The sequence below is a fragment of the Peromyscus californicus genome, unplaced genomic scaffold (genome assembly GCF_007827085.1).
Source record: "Peromyscus californicus insignis strain IS unplaced genomic scaffold, ASM782708v3 Scaffold_4__1_contigs__length_199733344, whole genome shotgun sequence".
NCBI lineage: Eukaryota > Metazoa > Chordata > Mammalia > Rodentia > Cricetidae > Peromyscus > Peromyscus californicus.
In genome coordinates this window covers 82,613,224-82,632,754 of record NW_026294562.1, presented here as the reverse complement: position 1 = coordinate 82,632,754, position 19,531 = coordinate 82,613,224, and the positions used below count along the sequence as shown (strand labels likewise).

General features: G+C 49.9%; 1 protein-coding gene across 2 annotated transcripts in view; it reads left to right on the top strand.

Moving 5' to 3' along the window:
- Eef2k (eukaryotic elongation factor 2 kinase) overlaps window positions 1-19,531 on the top strand; it is a 61,313-nt gene that overhangs the window by 29,812 nt on the left and 11,970 nt on the right. Inside the window, exons 3-15 of one of the 2 annotated variants that reach the window (XM_052762050.1) lie at window positions 1,824-1,924; window positions 5,001-5,061; window positions 8,472-8,509; window positions 8,884-9,055; window positions 9,204-9,353; window positions 10,155-10,287; window positions 10,549-10,676; window positions 11,204-11,405; window positions 13,149-13,216; window positions 14,455-14,523; window positions 15,450-15,512; window positions 17,470-17,604; window positions 17,746-17,934. In XM_052762050.1, coding sequence (XP_052618010.1) covers window positions 1,824-1,924; window positions 5,001-5,061; window positions 8,472-8,509; window positions 8,884-9,055; window positions 9,204-9,353; window positions 10,155-10,287; window positions 10,549-10,676; window positions 11,204-11,405; window positions 13,149-13,216; window positions 14,455-14,523; window positions 15,450-15,512; window positions 17,470-17,604; window positions 17,746-17,934 — 1,509 coding nt within the window. Of the gene's footprint in view, window positions 1-1,823; window positions 1,925-5,000; window positions 5,062-8,471; window positions 8,510-8,883; window positions 9,056-9,203; window positions 9,354-10,154; window positions 10,288-10,548; window positions 10,677-11,203; window positions 11,406-13,148; window positions 13,217-14,454; window positions 14,524-15,449; window positions 15,513-17,469; window positions 17,605-17,745; window positions 17,935-19,531 lie in introns of those variants that run through there. The other variant, XM_052762052.1, reaches the window with a different exon arrangement.

Below are 19,531 nucleotides of genomic sequence, written 5' to 3'. Positions count from 1 at the left end.
AAGAAAGTTCAAATGGGAAGCTGCTAAGTCAGTCTGTTTTCTGTGCTGTAACAAAACAACTGTGATAAGTTTATAAAAAATAGCTGCTGGATGGGTGTCTTGGCACACATCTCTAATCCCAGCACTCGGGAGGCACAGGCAAGAGGATCTTTGTGAGTCTGAGGCCAGCTGGTCTACATAGTGAATTCTAGAACAGCCAGGACTATCTATGAAACCCTGACTCAAAAAGGAAAAAAAGGGGAGGGGACAATTAATTAATTAAAAAATTATTTTTAAATAGAAGTTTAAGATTGGATCCTGGGACATCCAAGAGTGCTATCTGGCATCTTCTGGCATCTGGCAAGAGCCTTATCCTGCTGAGTCATAACATGGCAGAGGGAGTCACGTGACGAGATACAGTGACTGTATTGACCCTGGTCTGTCTCTCTCCTCATAAAGCCACTGGTGCCATCATGGGGCTGACAGGGGGATCTATTTCCCTGGCCTCCTCTACTCCTAATCTGCTCCCAAGGATCCCGTCTCTTAATACCATGTGCATGGAAGTTCAGGGATTGAGTTTCCAATGCACAAGGCTTGAGGGACATACTCAGACCATAGCACATACCATACAGCCATTTAACAGCCTTTCTTCCTTCTCCTCCTCCTCCTCCTCCTCATTCTTCCATGTTTTGAGCCAGCTCTATGTAGCCGTGTCTACCCTTATGTCCACTTTTTATGTAACCCAGGCTGACCTCAAACTCATGGCACCTGCCTCAGCTTCCCAAGGCTGGGGCTACAGGTGTGCACCACTGTGCCTAGCTTTTTAGCCTTCCTCATGAAGATAATAAGAACCTGTTTAAGCAGTCCTTGCCATAGCGCTTAGGTTGGGTTCATTTTCCCAGATGACAGGATGCATCTTGAATTCGTGTGAGAGTGAGCTTATTCATCTTTCTGTGAGGTTGATTCCTGGATGCAGGAGCTGCTGGGGGAAGTTAAGGAATGAGGGTTTTGTTGTTGGCTCCCCTCCTCCCATTATAGCTTTCTAGCAGGGTGCCTTTTATATCAAGTATTTGTAGTGGTGCCACATCAGGGTATCAGTGTCCTGACATGCACTCACTAAAAATGCTTACACTTGTTTGAATGGGAGAAAGGAGCATTTTTCTGGGGGGAGGGGCAAACCTAGGGCCTTGTGTATACTAGGCAAGCACTCTATCACTGAGCTATACCCCCAGACCAATATAATATTTTATTTTTTTTATTTTTTTGAGACAGTCTCACTTTGCAGCTCTGACTATCCTGGAACTATGATGACCAGGCTGGCCCCAAACTCACAGAAGTTTGCCTGCCCAGCAATCATATTTTATTTAAAAAAAAAAAAAAGACAAAAGAAAACTTGGTGTGTGTGCACATGCGTGTGCACATGTACATGCACACAGGCTTTGACACCTGAGAAGGCTAGAAGAGGATAACAGATCCCTTGAGCTGGAGTTGTATTCAGCTGTGAGCTGTGTAACATGGCTGCTCATCAAATCAAACTCAGGTCCTCTTGCAAGAACAGTGCATACTCTTAACTACTGAACCATCTCTCCAGCCCTCAGAAAGTCTTATTTTCACTTTCAACTTTTTGACAGCAAGTGAAGAATTGTATAATTAACATGTCGGAGACTTCTATCTGTAGGCTGAGCCCATGAGAACACACTGGATCCCTCTGGGACTCTCGTTGGGAGGACAGCGGATGGGAATCCTTTCTTTGGGATGCTGTGGTCCTCCCCGGGGGACCTAACTGGGGAAGAGGCGGCTGGCTGCCCCTGGCCTGGGCCTAACGCTCCCTTTGCCTTCTGCAGGAAGCCTGGAAGCACGCGATTGAGAAGGCCAAGCACATGCCTGACCCCTGGGCCGAGTTCCATCTGGAGGACATCGCCACAGAACATGCTACTCGGCACAGGTCAGCAGTTTGTCCCAGGGTTTTTGAGCAGTCCTTGTGGGGTGGGGATGGAGCATCGTAGGCCCTGCTTCTAGTTAAAGAAAAAGGACTAATAGAATGCCCCAGTTTCAGATTTTCTACAGCGTGTGGGGTCGTCAGAGAGGCCCAACCAGTTAACCCTGTACTCGCATTCACAGTTGGAAACAATCTGCAACGTGGAAAACTTTTCGTCCTAGATGTTTCGGATAAGGAAGGGGGAGCGTTTTGTGCAGCAAAGGTGCCTTGATCCTCCATTGGAAGGTGGTTGAGAGTTGAGCAGCTCGTCAGGGCAGCCCAGGGATCCAGGTTCCTTCTGACTTGCGACACCATCCTCCCAATGCTTCTTGCAAATACCAGTAAAGGTGGACAGGATCAAGACAGCGCAGCAGCTTTTAGTGCATGGTCACCGGTGGTGACATTTTTCTTTGGCTAGCACACTCTGCCCTCTTCCATCATTTCCGCTCCTGTCCTTCAAGGAGATGGCTGCAGAGGCCCCCGCCCCCCCCCCCCCCCCCCCCCGTGCGCCTCCTCTCCTCAGCTGGAAGCCTACCTCCCAGTGTGGGGTCAGGATAGGTCAGCATGGGTTGGACCCCAGTATATGAGGTATACGTAGGTCCTACCTCTTTCCACCTGCGAGAGCACTGGGGAAGCAAGCTGGTGACACCATGTTCAGGCCCTGAGGATCACCAAGGGAAAAGGGACCCTATGGCTCTGTGTCTTGAAGCCCAGCTGGGATCTTAGACCAGGCTGAACAGTTTATTTCCTAACTAAATGGCTGAGTTTTTGCTACCCAGGCTGCCAATGAGAATATGCCAAGCATGGCTGTCTAGAACATTCTGATTACTGGAGGCCAAGCATGGCTGTCTGAAACATTCTGAAATTTCTAAACCTGACACTTCTTTCCCTGGCCGTAGCTTTTTAAGATTTTTAAGCCTTGGTAAAAGCTGGCCCTCTGTTTAGGACAGGTTTCCTGTCCCTCTGAACGGTTTCCAGGGTGGTTGAGAGCTAGATTCTGCTTTACACATGCCTGAGTTTGAATCCTGATGCTCAGGCAGGAGACCTCACCTCTGAGCCAGTTTCTGTAAAACAGGCACAGTAATTGTCGCCATCTCAGGGTCTCTGCAAAGATGAAATGAAATGGTCTGTTTAAGAACCTAGCATTGGCCGGGCGGTGGTGGCGCACGCCTTTAATCCCAGCACTCAGGAGGCAGAGGCAGGTGGATCTCCGTGAGTCCAAAGTGAGTTCCAGGAAAGGCGCAAAGCTACACAGAGAAACCCTGTCTTGAAAAACCAAAAAAAAAAAAAAAAAAAGAACCCAGCATTGCCGGGCAGTGGTGGCGCATGTCTTTAATCCCAGCACCTGGGAGGCAGAGGCAGGCAGATCTCTGTGGGTCTACAGAGTGAGTTCTAGGACAGGCTCCAAAGCTACACAGAGAACCCTGTCTTGAAAAACCAAAGGGGAAAAAAACCCAGCATATAGTGAACTCCATGAGCTTTATTCACACTAGGCATTGAGTCATTCCTGCATTTACTTACTTGTTACTGGGGATTGAACCTAAGGCTTCCTATATACTAGACAGGTGTTCTGCCTGTGAGCCCCGTTCCCAGACTTCATTTCATTTTTATTTTAAGATAAGGTCCCCCCAAGTTGGCCTAGGCTGACTTTGAACTTACTATATAGCCCAGGCAGACCTCCAACTTGGCTATTCTTCTGCCTCACCTTTGAAAGTAGCTGGGGTTACAGGTCTGTGTCACCAGTCCTGACTGACTCTTCCCTTTATGGTGTTAGTGATTGTGAGCAGCAAGCAAGACCTTTCAAGGTTGCACACTGACCCCCTTCCCCAGCTTCTGGGTGTCTCTCAGAGTGGAGGTAAGGGGGTGGTACATCAGTGGCCTCCCTCTCTATATAGACTATGTAGAACATAGTACTTGCCTCCCACTGGCTGCGGGCAGATTGACAGCCTGGGAGAGCCCTCCTCCTCTGAGCCTAGGGAGGTAACCTGCTTGTTCCTCTTGCTCAGGTTTTCCAGTTCTGACAAACCTGTTTTCCCAGGTCTGGGTGTTCTGAGCCAGGAGGCCACTGGCCAGAGATAAGGGTTGGTTCCTGCTGTAGTGACTCACTGAGGTTGGAACTCCACCAGGCCTGAGGCTGCCAGATGTGCTCTGGGAAGAGAATTCCTGGAACCACCCCTCCCCCTTCCACCTCTCCTTCCTCCGTTGCCCATCACTCTTCATCATCTTTCCTGCCATGTCTCTCCCTCTCCATCTCTCCACATCTCTCTCCGCCTGTCTCACACGTTCATCTCTTAATCAGTCCCTCTCTCTCTCTGTTTCTTTCTCGTCTTCCCTCTATCATTTCCTCCATGTTTCCTCCACACTCTTTCTCATCTTGCCTCGGAGGTAACTCTTCCCCTGCCCTCTACTTGTACTGTGACAGTCCTTACCTCCTGGGAGCCGTATCTACCTGTGTGGGCTGCTCCTGGCCCAAGTGCTTGGCAAAATGGAGAGACTGCTGCCTCCCTCCATCTCCGGGACCTGCTGTTGTTACTGTTAGGTCTCGGGCAGTCCATATGTTCAGAGACCCTCCTATAGTCCTATAGGATATATGGACTGCTTGTTGGACTGTCTGAGACCTAACAGTTATATAGATCAGTTATGAGGATATTTATATCTTCAGTCATCCATCCAACGCATGTTTATTAAGCATCTACACACACTAGGCCCTGTGGTGAGCAAGACAGACATGGGCCTGTTTTGTGGAGTTGTGGCCTGATGAGAGAGCAGAGCAAGCCAAGCAAGAGCCCGGCAGGGAGTGCTGGTCTTGGCAACACCACACAGAAGGAATAAGTGTGTCTGAGGAAAGGGAAGTCCCCCTGAGGTCCTGGGTAGAGCCTGGGAGAGAGGGAAGAAGGTGTCCACAGCCCACCCCCAAGACTCAGCAAGTCTGTCGGCCCAGGTGCAGAGCAGGCTGGGTCCTGAGGCCCATAGAGAGCCCAGGAGTGTTTGAGCTAGTGAGGGGCAGGACCAGGATGCTCTAGGTGGGCTCTGATCTCTGTAGGTACAACGCTGTCACCGGGGAATGGCTGAAAGACGAGGTTCTGATCAAGATGGCATCTCAGGTAAGCAGAAACCTGAGCTGTGAGGGGACAGGGCCCGGTAGGGACTTTCCCAAGCCATTTTCAGTGCCCTCCTTCCATTCCTGCTATCTTTAGTTTTGTTTTTTATTTTCATTTATTTATTATGTGTGCATGTGAGAGAAACAGACAAAGCTGTCCTTTGCAGGCCAGGCTAAGTAGTATCACACTCACTATGGCTGGTCTCAAACTCACAAGTTCCTGCCTCAGTTTCCTGCATGCATACTGTGAACCCACTTTAATTTTTGTCTTTGGGTTTTTTCCTGTGTTATCATTCACATATTTTTTTCAATTGTATTTTATTTATTTTGCGTGTGTGTGTGTGTGTGTGTGTGTGTGTGTGTGTGTGTGTGTGTGTGTTGAGGTCAGAGAACAACCTGTTTTCTTTCTTTTCTTCATGTTTTCAGGCTGTGTCAAGCACTTCAACTTTCTGAGCCATCCTCTGGCACTATATTATATTTTTTAATGCTGTGGGATGGTCTGTATGTCAAGTGTGTTGCTGATTGGTCAATAAATCACTGATTGGCCAGTGGCCAGGCAGGAAGTATAGGCAGGACAAGGAGGAGAATAAAGCTGGGAAGTGGAAGGCTGAGTCAGAGAGACACTGCCAGCCGCCACGATGACAAACAGCATGTGAAGATGCTGGTAAGCCACGAGCCACGTGGCAAGGTATAGATTTATAGAAATGGATTAATTTAAGCTGTAAGAACAGTTAGCAAGAAGCCTGCCATGGCCATACAGTTTGTAAGCAATATAAGTCTCTGTGTTTACTTGGTTGGGACTGAGTGGCTGTGGGACTGGCAGGTGAGAGAGATTTGCCCTGACCGTGAACCAGGCAGGAAAACTCTAGCTACATTTTAATTCTTATTAAATTTTTTATTTTTTTTATTTGTGCGTGAGGGCATGTGTGCGTGAGGGCGTGCGTGCTGCCATGCACATGTGGAGGTCAGGACAGCCTGTGGCATTTGGTTCTCTCTTTATCGTGGGGGTTTCCTGGATGCTCCTTTTGTCGTGCTCTGGCGGCAGGCATTTTGCTCACTGAGCCGTCTCCCCAGCCAACATTCTGTGTTTTTAAATACTCGTTCATTAACATGTATCTCACATACCACACATGCTGCTCACACTTCATTTATGCGGTTCAGACTTGGGCTGCAGGTCAGTGGGAGCATGCTTGCCTAGCATGCACAGGACCTTGGTATCCACCCCCAGCACTGCAAAAAGAAAGAAAGACATATGCAATTCAATGGCCTTTAGCTGTTTAACAATCACCACTCATTTCCAGAACTTCCTCCCGCTTTAAAATTTATGGTTTTAGAAATTCATATGTGCACATCTGTGTTCTGATCAGCCCACTATTCCCCCATGTTGTCACCCCCCCCACACACACACACCTTCATATACTCTGTTTAAATCCATAGAGCCCACTCTATTATGTTCATGGAGCCACACGCTGGAGCATGGACTGCCCCACCAGGAGTCGAATCCCTGAGGCACGCTCACACCTTCACACATCCTGCTCCAGATCAAGCCAACCCAAATCCCAGCACGGACTGAGGACGGCCCAGGAAGACCCAGGCCTAGCTGAAGAGCTGTTTCGGACCATTTTTACCCTCCCTGACCACCCCATTTCTCCATCACCCGAACTCTTGGAAACCCCTGCTCACTTTCTGTAATGTAGATAGCTCGGCTTTAGGCCCTTCATATACAAAGATGTCATGAAGATGTCTCAGTGGGTCACTGCCAATGGACTGATTTGCATGGCACTACCCTGTTTGTTTGTTTGTTTGTTTGTTTGTTTAAGCTACTAAATACATTCAGAGGCTGCAACCAGCCTCCTGCAAAGAAAAAAGAAAGCCGGACTGGAAAAAAGGGCTCTTCCTGCTCAGTGAGGGGACCTCTTAGAATGTAACACACTCGCTGGAGAAACAGGGAAAAAGCTGTTCCTCATTGGTGTGTTAAGTCCTCGGCAAGTGGGAGGTGCTGGGTTCCATCCCCACACCAAGAAGCAAGCAAAGCATACATCTTGATGAGTGTCCCCAAGGCAGACACACTGGCACAGCACCCAGAGAAGCAGAACATAGCCAGTGTCCCCACAGGCTTCTCTCAGTCACTACTCACCCACCAAGGCTCAACACTGTCCCAAACCCTGTCCTAAGATTTTCATTCTTAGTCATTACACCTTTTGAATGTGGTTTCTTTTACTCAACATTTTCCATTTTTTAAAATAATTTTTTAAAAATTTTATTTTATGTGCATTAGTGTTTTGGGTCTCCTGGAATTGGAATTACAGACAGTTGTGAGCTGCTTGCTGTGTGAGTGCTGGGAGTTGAACCCGGGTCCTCTGGAAGAAGAGCCAGTGCCCTTAACCCTTGAGTCATCTCTCCAGCCCCAACAGTTTCCATTTTTTTCTTTGCTGTGTAAGCACTTTGTTGAATGAATAGACCTAGTACTTTGTGTGGCAGGTTACTAGTGGTCACTGAGGTAGCCTGCCCCTCTCCTCCCTTCTCTCTGTTTTTACTGTTTTCCTTCTTTCTGTAGCTTCATATTTGTGTGTGTGTGTGTGTGTGTGTGTGTGTGTGTGTGTGTGTGTGTGTGTGTGTACGTACACAGTGCCCGCCCCGCCCCCCAGAGGCCAGAAAAGGGCCCTGGAGCTAGAGTTATAGGTGGTTGAGCTGCGTAACATGGATGCTGGGAGCTGAACTCGGGTCCTCTGCAAGGCAGAAAGAGTTCTTAACTGACGAGCCATTTTTTTTCCTTCTGTTTTGAAATAGCATTATTTTGAGATAGCATTATTCAGCTTCTCATACCTGTGACACAGTTCTCTATACAATCATTTTGTTGTTGTTGGGTTTTTTTATTTTGTTTTTTTGACAGGGTTTCTCTATCTAGCCCTGGCTGTCCTGGAACTTGCTTTGTAGACCAGGCTGGACTTGAATTCAGAGGTCCGCCTGCCTCTGCCTCCTGAGTGCTAGGATTAAAGGCGAGAGTCACCACACCTGGCTCGTGGTTTCAGAACTTTCAGTTCGTGGTCTGTTGGCCCTGATGCTTAGGCCCTGTGTGGGCTCATTACATTCCAGCAGAAGCACGTGGCAGAGGAGGCCTGTTCACCCGATGGTGGCCGGGAAGCAGAGAGGAAAAGCAAGGACTGAAAATCACCCTTTGTCATGCACTGCCCGTCCCCAGCACTGTGGGTTCTTCTGTGGGGTTGAGATGATGGATCAGGGATCCTCCTCATCCCAGCAGTCTCCAGGCTGAAAGGCCTGTCTGGCTTTGGTACTGAGGCTCAGGAGGGACAGCCTAGGGTTATTAGGATTGAGGTAATGTACAGGACACCTTGCTGGGTAGGCAGTGACAGTGGGGATCATGGGCACTGATGACCCTGTCCTGTCTTTCAGCCCTTCGGCCGTGGAGCAATGAGGGAGTGCTTCAGGACGTAAGTGACTTGGCCTGGGACTTTTGCCAAGACTCCTAAAAGCTAAGACTGGGGGGTGGGGTAATTTCCAACCAAAGGCTGGAGACAAGTGGTCTGTGCCTCCATGTTGCCCAAGTTCTCCATCCGGTGTCTGTCGGACCCCACACTGGCCCGGTTGTAGGGCTCTGGAGGCATAGAGAATGGGATGGGAGGCCCTGGACACTGGTCCTTAGCCCTTCTGGAGGGGTGGGGATGTTGCCTTTCCTCTACCCCTGTACCCTGTTCTTCCTCCACCTAGCCATGTCAGACAGGGCCTAGTTATTCTGAGATCTCAAGGTTGTGTCTGCAGTGAACTGCCGAGTTCTAGACAGGCTCCCCCTTGTCTTTCTCCCCAGGAAGAAACTTTCCAACTTTTTACATGCCCAGCAATGGAAGGGGGCCTCCAACTACGTGGCAAAACGCTACCTTGAGCCAGTGGACAGGAGCGTGTACTTTGAGGACGTCCAACTCCAGATGGAGGCCAAGCTCTGGGGGGAGGAGTACAATCGGCACAAGCCCCCCAAGCAGGTGCGTGAGCCCCGCCTGTCTCCCTCTGACACCGCTGGCTGGCTGCGAGGGTGATGGTGAAACTTGGGGGTGCTGGTCTGTGCCCAGGTGAGCAGTGTGCTCCCAGCCCAGTCCTCCCACCTGATCCTGCTCCCTGCTCTTCCTCCAGGTGGATATCATGCAGATGTGCATCATTGAGCTGAAGAACAGGCAAGGCCAGCCCCTCTTCCACCTGGAGCACTACATTGAGGGCAAGTACATCAAGTATAATTCCAACTCAGGCTTTGTCCGTGATGACAACCTCCGACTAACCCCACAGGTGAGACCCTGGGCTTGCTCTCCGCTCACACTTCCATCCTCCATCCCCTGGGGAAGGCTCAACCCTAGACAGGGAGATTCCTGTGGGCGGGGTCTCACATCCTCAGAGGCTCCTCACATCCATTGGAACATGAGTGAACCCAGGGCTCCAACATGCTAGGCACCTGCCCTACCACACAACAGCATCCCCAGCCCTTAAAAAAGACTGCCCCGCCCCTTTCCATGTGTTTGTCTGCCGTGTGCATGTGTCATGTGTGTCTGCGTGTGTGTGCACCTGTGTGTGTGCCATATGATGTTGGGGATCATCCTCAATCACTCTTCCACCTTATTCTTTGATTCAGGGTCTCTCAGTCAAACCCAGAGCTCACTGATATGGCTAGTCTTTGTAGTCAGCTTGCTCTGAGGATCCCATCTCTACCGTTAAAGCTGGACCTAAGGGTAGACCTCCATCTGCACCCAACATTTACACAAGTTCTGGGGATCCAGGTTCTGGTCCTCATGTTTGCATGGCAATGATTTAACCACCAAGTTATCTCCCAAGATCGTTTTTTTAAGCAACACACCTCTTACCCTGTGCTGGTTTCTTTCAGCATCCCTAAGATGGCCATAAGCCTGTAATCCTGAGGTCTTTGCAGAGTTGAGCAGATCCTTCTTCTTTTACTCTATAAAACTCTTCTTGCAGAGAACGCCCTCACCAGGGCGGACCCGAGTATTACAGCCTGTGGCACAGCAGCAGGCCGGCATCTGCCTAGTCCACAATCTGGTCTGTTACAACTACCTTCTCTTCCTGTCCCCTACACAGGCCTTCAGCCACTTCACATTTGAGCGTTCTGGTCATCAGCTGATTGTGGTGGACATCCAGGGTGTGGGTGACCTTTACACTGACCCACAGATCCACACTGAGAAAGGCACTGACTTTGGAGATGGCAACCTAGGTAAGTGGGGAGAGTCAGCCCAGGTCCACGGAGACCATGCTCCCCTAAAAGCTGTTAGCTCTTTCTCCATCCAAGGGGAACACCCTGAGACACTGTTGGGCCTTCCTTGAGATTATGGGGGTGGGAACTTGGTTTGTCTGATCCCCAACCCCTCCAGTTCAGCATTTTTTTTTCTGCCTGTCCTGGCCACATTTCCAAGTCCCCACTGTCCTTTGTCACTAGGCAAAAGTAAGACACCAGACACCCCTGTTCTGCCTGCAGGTGTCCGGGGAATGGCTCTCTTCTTCTATTCTCATGCCTGCAACCGGATTTGCAAGAGCATGGGCCTTGTGCCCTTTGACCTCTCACCACGGGAGCAGGCTGTGGTGAATCAGAGCACCAAGCTGTTGGTGAGTACTCAGTGGCAATTCACTCTAGCGGGCCGGCCATTCTGCCACCACGAAGGCAGGCACTGCGTCCTATGGGATGGCGTTGTCTTGACTCTGGCCCGTTTGTGACCAGAGTGAGGAAAAGAGGCAGAAAGAGAAGTGACAGGAAGTGTGCGTCCCCATGTGCACTAACAAATGAGTGACTCGACCTGGCCCTCTGGGCCTGCCGAGTGTGTACAGTGGGACCAGCCAGCTTACTCTTCTTACAAGAACCAATTCAGGAGTCTATTGGCAAAAAAATAGTTTTGACCTCTGGGTGTCATGGAGCAAGGCCAGCGCTTTAGGAAACACAGGCTAGTAGCCCCTTTGACCTCCATCCATATACCCCTTCTTGGACACCATAGGGTTAATCCTGAACTGCTTTTTCAATAAGATTCTCTCTTAGGCATGTATAAAAGCCATGGATGAAAAGGTTTCGGGGTCCAAAGGAACCCTCCATTCTCTACAGAGTGCTTTCATGACATGAATATTCCCATTAATGTCCCCAGCAATCAGCCAAGACCATCTTGAGGGGGACAGAGGAGAAGTGTGGCAGTCCCTGCATAAGGACGCTCCCTGGCAGCCGGCCCCCCTTGCACCTTCACCTGTCAGAGAACTCTGGGGATGAGAACATGAGCGACGTGACCTTTGACTCTTTGCCTTCCTCCCCTTCTTCAGCTACACCTCACAGCCAGAAACTGGACCACCTCCGTAAGTCCTGGGTATTGTGAGCACAGGGGCAGGCACCGGGTAGAGCAGAGCTGAACAGGCTTCATTCGTGGTAGAAAATCTGCTGGTGAGTTCAGAGGATAAACTTCCAAGATGCAGCCATCCCAGTATATGAAAACAGTCTCTGTGGTAGACAAGGAGACAACCCGCCTCAGTGTGCTTTATGAAGCTAGCAAAGCCGGCATCTGACAGAACGCAGGAGAGAACATTCCGTCTCAACGTCACTACAAGCACAGGGTACAGACTGCGAATGAGCCATGTATGGTGGTACCAGTCCAGGACTGAGACAGAGGCAGGGGAGTCTCTTGAGTTTGGGGCCAGCCTGATTTACATAGCAAATTCCAGGCCAGCCAGGGGCTACCTAGTTTAGTCTCTCAAAAACTAAAACAGAACAACCACACCTCCCATAAGACAATCTTTGTCAAAAGTAAAGTACTAACAAATAAAAAACTACTGGCCCATCATGGTCAAATCTGAGTCATTCTGCGTTAGGAAACATGTTAATAGCAGTAAGTCAAAGGAACGAAGCTGAGGCTGGAAGATGGCTCCCTAGATAGAGGCAAGTGCCATAAAATACTTTTTAAAAATATTAAAAAGCTATTTAAAAATGTAAAAGCTGTTTTTATGAACTGTGTGTGTACGTGGGTGTATGCTGGGGTTGAACACAGGCCTCACTCTTGCTTGGCCTGTTCTCTACCACTGAGATTTCCCCAGCCTCCATTGTAACAGACTTAATAAAAATGTCAGCCTGCTGAGTGAGGTGGCCACCTGCTTATTCCAGCCCTCGGGAGACTGAGGCAGGTGGATCTCTGTGGGTTCAAGACTAGCCTGGTCTACACAGTGAGTTCCACAACAGCCAGGGTTACATGAGCTCTTGTCTGAAACAGCAGCAAAAAGGTTGGCCAGATGGGTCAGACTGCAGCTTGCTTAGGACAGGAGACAGACAGCTGGCTCGAAAGCCATGTTGTGACGCACACTTTGGGCCCCACATGAACATGGCTTCTCTTCCATCATATCTGCACTTGGTTTAGAGCTGGTGTGCTACTCCCCATATTACATGTGCATCTATGCACGTGACAGAGACACAGATCCCCTGGCTATCAAGTGGCGGACTTGGAAAGAATTGAGAAAAAACTGTAGCTCTTCAGGGGCGATAATACCTTTTTCCTATGTGGTGCTTCTCTTTAAAAATTAAAAGTAGCCAGGCGGTGGTGGTGCACGCCTTTAATCCCAGCACTCGGGAGGCAGAGCCAGGCGGATCTCTGTGAGTCTGAGGCCAGCCTGGTCTACAAAGTGAGTTCCAGGAAAGGCGCAAAACTACAGAGAAACCCTGTCTCGGAAAACCAAAAAAAAAAAAAAAAAAATTAAAAGTAGCTGGGCAGTAGTGGCGCATACCTTTAATCCCAGCACTGGGGAGGCAGAGGCAGGCAGATCTCTGCGAGTTCGAGGCCAACCTGGTCTATAGAGCTAGTCCCAGGACAGCCAAGGTTACATCGAAAAACCCTGTCTCAAAACAACAAAAAAATAAATAAATAAATAAAAAGTTTAAGTAAAATGCTAGACATGGTGGTGCATACCTGTAACCCCAGCACTTGGGAGGCTGAGGCAGGAGGATTGCCAGGAATGGGCTGCATAGTGAGGTTCGGTGCAGATGCCATGTGCTGTAGGCAGGCTACATGCGACTCTTGGGCATGTCCTACATCACCTTTGCTTGTCTCTGCTCAGATTGGCCAGTGTTTGGTGACCTCGATAACATGGGCCCTAGAGACCATGACCGCATGGACAATCACCGGGTGAGTGGAGAGGAGGGAGGCTGCTGCTGCTGCCATCCCCAGGGTGGTATGGAAGAGGACTTTAGGGAGGCTGCTGCTGCTGCCATCCCCAGGGTGGTATGGAAGAGGGCTTTAGGGAGGCTCCGCTGCCATCCCCAGGGTGGTGCGGAAGAGGGCTTTAGGTTGATGGAGGCAGCCCCAATCAGGTCTGCTTTGAGCATCTCTCAGATTGCTCCCCAGGTTCAAGTTTGTTTTTGGCTGTTGTTTGGAACCAACATCTTGGCCAGATGGTATTTTAAAGAGCTTTGATTTATTTCTCACTTAGTTCTCAAGATGTATGAGATAGATTTTTCTTATTCCCTTTACAATAGATTTTTTTCTAGAACTAGATGGGGGCTGAGGATGTGCTTAGTTGGTGGAGACAGTACTTGCCTAGAATGCATGAAACCCTGAGTTCAATGCCCAGAACTACAGAAACTGGGTATAGCAGTGTACACCTGTAATCCCAGCACTTGTGGAGGCAGAAGGATCACAAGTTCAAGGTCATCCTTGGTGACATAGTGAGTTTAAGGCCAGTCTGGGTTACATGAGCCCCTGTCTCAAAACAGAAACAGAGACAATCTAAATAAATGAGGAAAGACTTATTTCACTCCCTGTTTCCTGGCTTCAGCCCTGTGTTAATTGGCTTCTTTAGTACTGTGTGACGAGGCAGAACACAAGGGCAGAAGGGTGTGGCGGAAGTTGCTCGCCTCACGGTGGCCAGCAAACAGAGAGGGGCAGCAAAGAAACCAGAGGGATAGAAGGTATTCAAAGGTGTGCTCCAGTGACCTGCTTCCTCTAACTAGGCCCCACATCCTAGTGACCCATTCAGCTACGAACTCATCACTGGGTTACCCCACGGGTGAGGCTAGCAGTCTCACGATACATTCACCTCTCAATAGGACAACTAGCTGGGAACGTTTGGGGGTGCATTTTGTACCAAACTATAACAGTCCTTCAATGCAGGTGCTCGATCCCATAGCCAAGGAAACTGAAGCTCAGATAAGTTGAGCAGTTACCCAGGTCTTGACTGGCGAGTATCAAAGCCAGGGTTGTGTCCAGGCATCTGGATCCAGGTCCTGCGTTCTTTGCCACGACTTTTGACTGCTTTCCGGTCCCTCGACCAGCGGGAGGCAGGAAGAAGACTGTGTTGAGTGAGGCCATGACACAGGACAGATGACTCCAGAAGTCATCACCCTAAGCTTGTCTTCTCTCTGCAGGACAGTGGGGACAGCGGCTGCCCAAGCGAGAAGCGAAGTGACCTGGATGATCCTGAGCCCCGAGAACACGTAAGCACCCCCCAGGCCCTAAAACTAGAGACCTTTGTTGCCTCATCTGTTGTTATCCATTGGGATAAAAAGCTAACAGACAAATCAGAGTTGGTCCTGAGAACAAGGAAGATTAAAAGCAAAACTTTTAAAAACAGCGGACCAGACTTCAGAGAGCAGCAGATGCAGGGGAGAGGGTGAAGTGGACCGGGATGAGGAAGGGAAAGAGAGAGAGGCTTGGATATAAGGTTGAAACTGACAAGCAGGCTGGTCATGGTCACACACTGGAGAGGGTTATGTTCAGGGCCAGCCTGGGCTAAGGATACCCTGTCGCTAAAAGAACAACAGCCATAAAACAAAAAACAAAGACAAGAAAACAGCAAAGAAATCTTTGGAGCTGGAACGTTCGGTTGCTGAGCAGAGAGTATGCTGGGTAATAGGCTTCCCTGGTGCTGATGTAGCTGGAGGGTCCAAGGTACAACCCTGGCAGTCCTGGGGAGTCTCAGCCCTGCTTCCTCAGTCTCCCTCCCAGCTGTCTCTGAGTGGAGGTGGCTTCCATACTCTCAGCCCCTCAGAGACTTCACCGTGCACCAAAATGGAACCTGTATGGTAAGGCCTGTTGCACAGAAGGCCCTGGTCTCAGCTATATAATTATGAACATGAAGGATATAGGCGGAAGGTAAACCAGAGGAAGAACTAGCCACTATTTCTGCAGTGGCTTCATGCCAACTCCGGTACCCTGGAGTCAGTTCAGTCTGTTCATACAGACAGAGACAAGAAGACTTTGAACTCATCAGCTCTGCAGACGATGGCTCCAGCTTCACCTGGGGAGCACTGGACTAGTGTCCTAGAGGAGGGACCCTGGGAGGGCTGGTCCTGCTCCCCAGGAATTGGCTTCTGCTAGGAAGGTCTCCCCCTACAATCACTCATTTTCTGTTCCCTTGCAGGGCCACTCTAACAACAACCAAAGGCGTGAATCCGATGAGGACAGTCTGGGCAGCTATGGACGGGTATGTACCCATGGGAACAGGCCTGCCTCTTCCGGCTCACATGCTCTGCCCTCCTCCCGACACACTGCCTGCCCCCTCCACCTTGTGCATATCCATTTTGCAAAGAGTAATGTCCTGGGCAGGGTGGCAAGAGGTTCCTGGGGAAGGGGAAAGAGATGGTTCTGGAAGAAGGAAGGTAGCAAGGACAGCTCCTGTGTTAGAGGGCCTGACAGGAAGGTCACAGCATCTACCACTTTCTCCTTGCCACCACCCAGTGAGATGTTTGCTAAGCTGTTCATCACCTCTTTCATATGCGAAACCTAGAGTCCTGGACATCTTTCCCCCAGTTCCCCGGATACTGCAGGATGTGTTCCTTATTCAAAATGCTTGGAATCAGAAATGCTTTGGACTTCAGATTATTTCTCCATTTCCCTTTTTCATGTGTGTACAGGCATGTGTGTGGTCATGCATGTGGAATCCAAGGTTGATATTGGGAAATATCCTTTATTGCTTTTATACCTTATTCTTCAAGGCAAGGTCTCTCAGTCAAACCCAGAGCTCACCAATCTGGCTAGTTTTACTAGTCAGCTTGCTCTGGGGCTCACATCTCTGCCTTCTAGGGCTGTAATTACAGGCAGACTGCCACTCCTGCCAGATTTGTGGGCATAGGAACTTCGCTCCTCATACTTGTCCAGCAGGTGTTTTAACCACTGAACCATCATCCCAATCTCACATTTTAGATTAAAAAAAAAATATTTGGGGATACTTGGCATATACACAGTTAGACAACTTGAGAGGAACCCAAAGTCTAACCATGAGATTGTATGTTTCATATATACTTAAAACATGAGCTGGGGGTAATTTCACCCACTGTTTTTAGTGCCCTTGTCTTTTGGCCACTGTGTGTGTGACAAGTGTCTCAGTGATGGCTGCTGAGGCATGTTTAGGAAAGGCCAGCCCTTCTGCACTTGTTATTCTCGGATTCTCAAACACATTGTGAACATCGCACTTCTCACTGTTTGCTAAGTTGAGTCCCTCCCGCCTGCAGAGTCCTTCCTCCCCCTAAAGCCTCTCCCCCATATCTGGAGCCCAGCGGCACCGTCTAACAGCTGACCTCATTCCTTTTCCTCTGCTGAGGGTCAGAGGAAGCCTCTCAGCCTGGAGCAGGACAGAGTTGCCTTCTCAGCTGAGTCACTGTTGTGGTGCTGGGCTGGGTCCTTCTCACTTCAGGGCTGCAGGGCATTTAGCTGCCTGTGTTCCATGAAGTGCCTCGTGGATGTTGCTCACTTCATGTTGGGTGACTCACAGAGAAAGCAAGTGTGTTTATGGGAGTCAGTCTTTGCAGGGGCCTGGTATGAGGAAGAGCCTAGGAGAAGGCTTGACGTCAAACCTCAGCTGCAGCTCTGGCCTGATGAATGAGGGCAAGTGTTTCTCAGGGTCACTGTGGTCTCTTCTGCTGGTCATTGTGTCCTTTTGCTGCCCTCTCTCCATACCCATGAGCTAGTGGCAATTGAATATGAGTTCGAGGCCAGCCTGACCTACAGAGTGAGTTCCAGGACAGTCAGGGCTACACAGAAACAAAACAAAAAAGGAGAAGAAGAAGAAGGAGGAGGAGGAGAGAAGAAGAAAGAAAGAAAAATGAGTGAATTGAAGCCCTGCAGGGTGAGGGTGCTTCTTTGTAATCCCAGCACTTTAGAGTCTGAGGAAGAAAGATCATGAATACAAGACAGCCTAAGCTACATAGTGAGTTCAAGGTCCATCTGGACTACATAACAAGGCTCTTGTTCAAATTGTCAGAAACAAACCAAAAGAATTGGGGGCCAGTCTTATACAGAAAAGTTTGATGCCGTTTGGGGTTCCTTCCCCTTGCTTGCCAGCCATCCTCCTGTTTTCATGGTAGCTTACTTCTTGTGCCAGCACATCTGGTCCCAGCCACTCACTGACCTTTAAACTCTATCCACCTGGTCTCTCCCATCAGGTCTGTGTGGAGACGTGGAACCTGCTCAATCCCTCCCGCCTGCACCTGCCGAGGCCCTCGGCTGTGGCCCTTGAAGTGCAAAGGCTAAATGCTTTGAACCTTGAAAGGAAAATCGGGAAGTCTGTTTTGGGGAAGGTATGGGTGATGCCCGTTCCAGAGCCCAGGACTCACTCCTCTTCTCCACTAATTGCTGCTCCTTGCAGGCCGGCTGGGCTGCCCCTGGGCACGGCTTTGGCCTCCCAGGCAGCCAGACCAACACTGCAGTTTGTGTGGCAGGTCCATCTGGCCATGGTACGATACCACGAGGGCGGGCGCTTCTGCGAGAAGAATGAGGAGTGGGACCGAGAGTCGGCCATCTTCCATCTGGAGCATGCAGCCGACCTGGGAGAACTGGAGGCCGTCGTGGGCCTGGGCCTCATGTACTCTCAGCTGCCCCACCACATCCTGGCTGATGTCTCTCTGAAGGTGAGGGGATGTGTGGAGGGCTCAGGCAGCCCGTCACTTACTGCCCTCATCCTGGTGGTCACCTACTGGAGGATTTGTTTTCTTTGTTTTTTTTCGAGACAAGGCCTGACTATGTAGCTCTGTTCTAGAACTCACTCTGTAGACCAGGCAGGCCTTAACTCACAAAGATCTACCGGCTGTACCTCCTGAGTGCTGGGATTCTAAGTGTGGGCCACTGTGCCCAGCTTCAACTGTGGAGGACATTTGTGGGCAGACAGGCATGGTGGCTCACACTTGTGATCCCAGAACTCAGGAGGCTGAGGCTGGAAGATGATGAGTTTGAGGCTAGCCTGGGCTATAGAGTGAGCTCCAGGACAGCCAGAACTGCACAGAGAAACTCTGTCAAAAAAAAAAAAAATATGATTTTTGGTTTGGGATTAATCACTTCTGAGGTAGACTTGATCTCCATTGTTGGTCGGTAAGTGGGAGGTGACAAGTCCCAGATCCAGGGAATCAATAACAGGATATGTAAGGAGAAGCAAGTCCTGGAGGAAATAAATGAGGAAGAGCCCTCCATGGGGCTTTGATGGGTCTATATGACCCTCTCCATCGACCATGCTTCCGGCCACCGTGCTATAGCCGCAGCAGAGCCTGGCACTCAGGAGCTTCTCATTCATGCAGGGATGGATGGACAAAGGGCTGGTCATGTGAGACAGAAAGGCCAGGTGGGAACGAGCCAGGCCGAGTGCGGGAGGTGAGCTGTGCCCTTAGAGAAACCGTACACACTCAAGCTTAGAGCTGAGAAGCAAAATGGCGACAGGTCATTAGCACTGGAATGTGGGGGTGAGGTGGCTGAAGAGTCAGCCAGCTGGGAGCTGAAGCAGTAAGGTGGTGATGTGGCAGAAAAGGTATCAGGTTCACCCCCTCCCTCCTTTCCTGGTCCTTGGGCACAGGAGGAAAGAGGTGGATGGGCAGGGCCTACAAAAGCTTAGGAATATAGTTTCCAGGGGACAGAGCCTGGAAAAGCTTCCTGGGAGAGAGATTGAGAGGCCTTGGTGGGTGCGTCTGTCCTTATCTGTGGCCATCTGTCCTATCTGGTGGTGGAGGCTGTGACTAGACAGGAGGCTGGACAAAGCTGAACTCAACACAGGCTCAGCATAGCCCTCCTCAGAGCTGTCTGTGGCCAGTGACGGGGTGGGTCCCAGACTAGCAGAGGAGGGAGAAAAATGTGCTGGAGACCTTTGTTTCACATTTTGAACAGGTAATGGATGTATTATTTTAAGTGTTCGTGTGAACGTGTTAAGTATTAGTGCTCACGCACATCCCCAACAATGTGCATGGCGCTCAGAGGAGAACTTGTGGTAATAGCTTCTCCCTACCATGTGAGTCCCGAGGTCAAACTCAGCCTGTCAGGATTGATGTCAGGTTCCTTTGCCTGCTGGGCCATCTTGCTGGCCCCTAATAATTTTAATATAAAAACATTTACAGTAGCTGGGCGGTGGTGGCGCATGCCTTTAATCCCAGCATATGGGAGGCAGACGCAGGCAGATCTCTAAGTTCAAGGCTAACCTGGTCTACGTGGCAAGTTCCAGTATAGCTAGGGCTGTTACATAGAGAA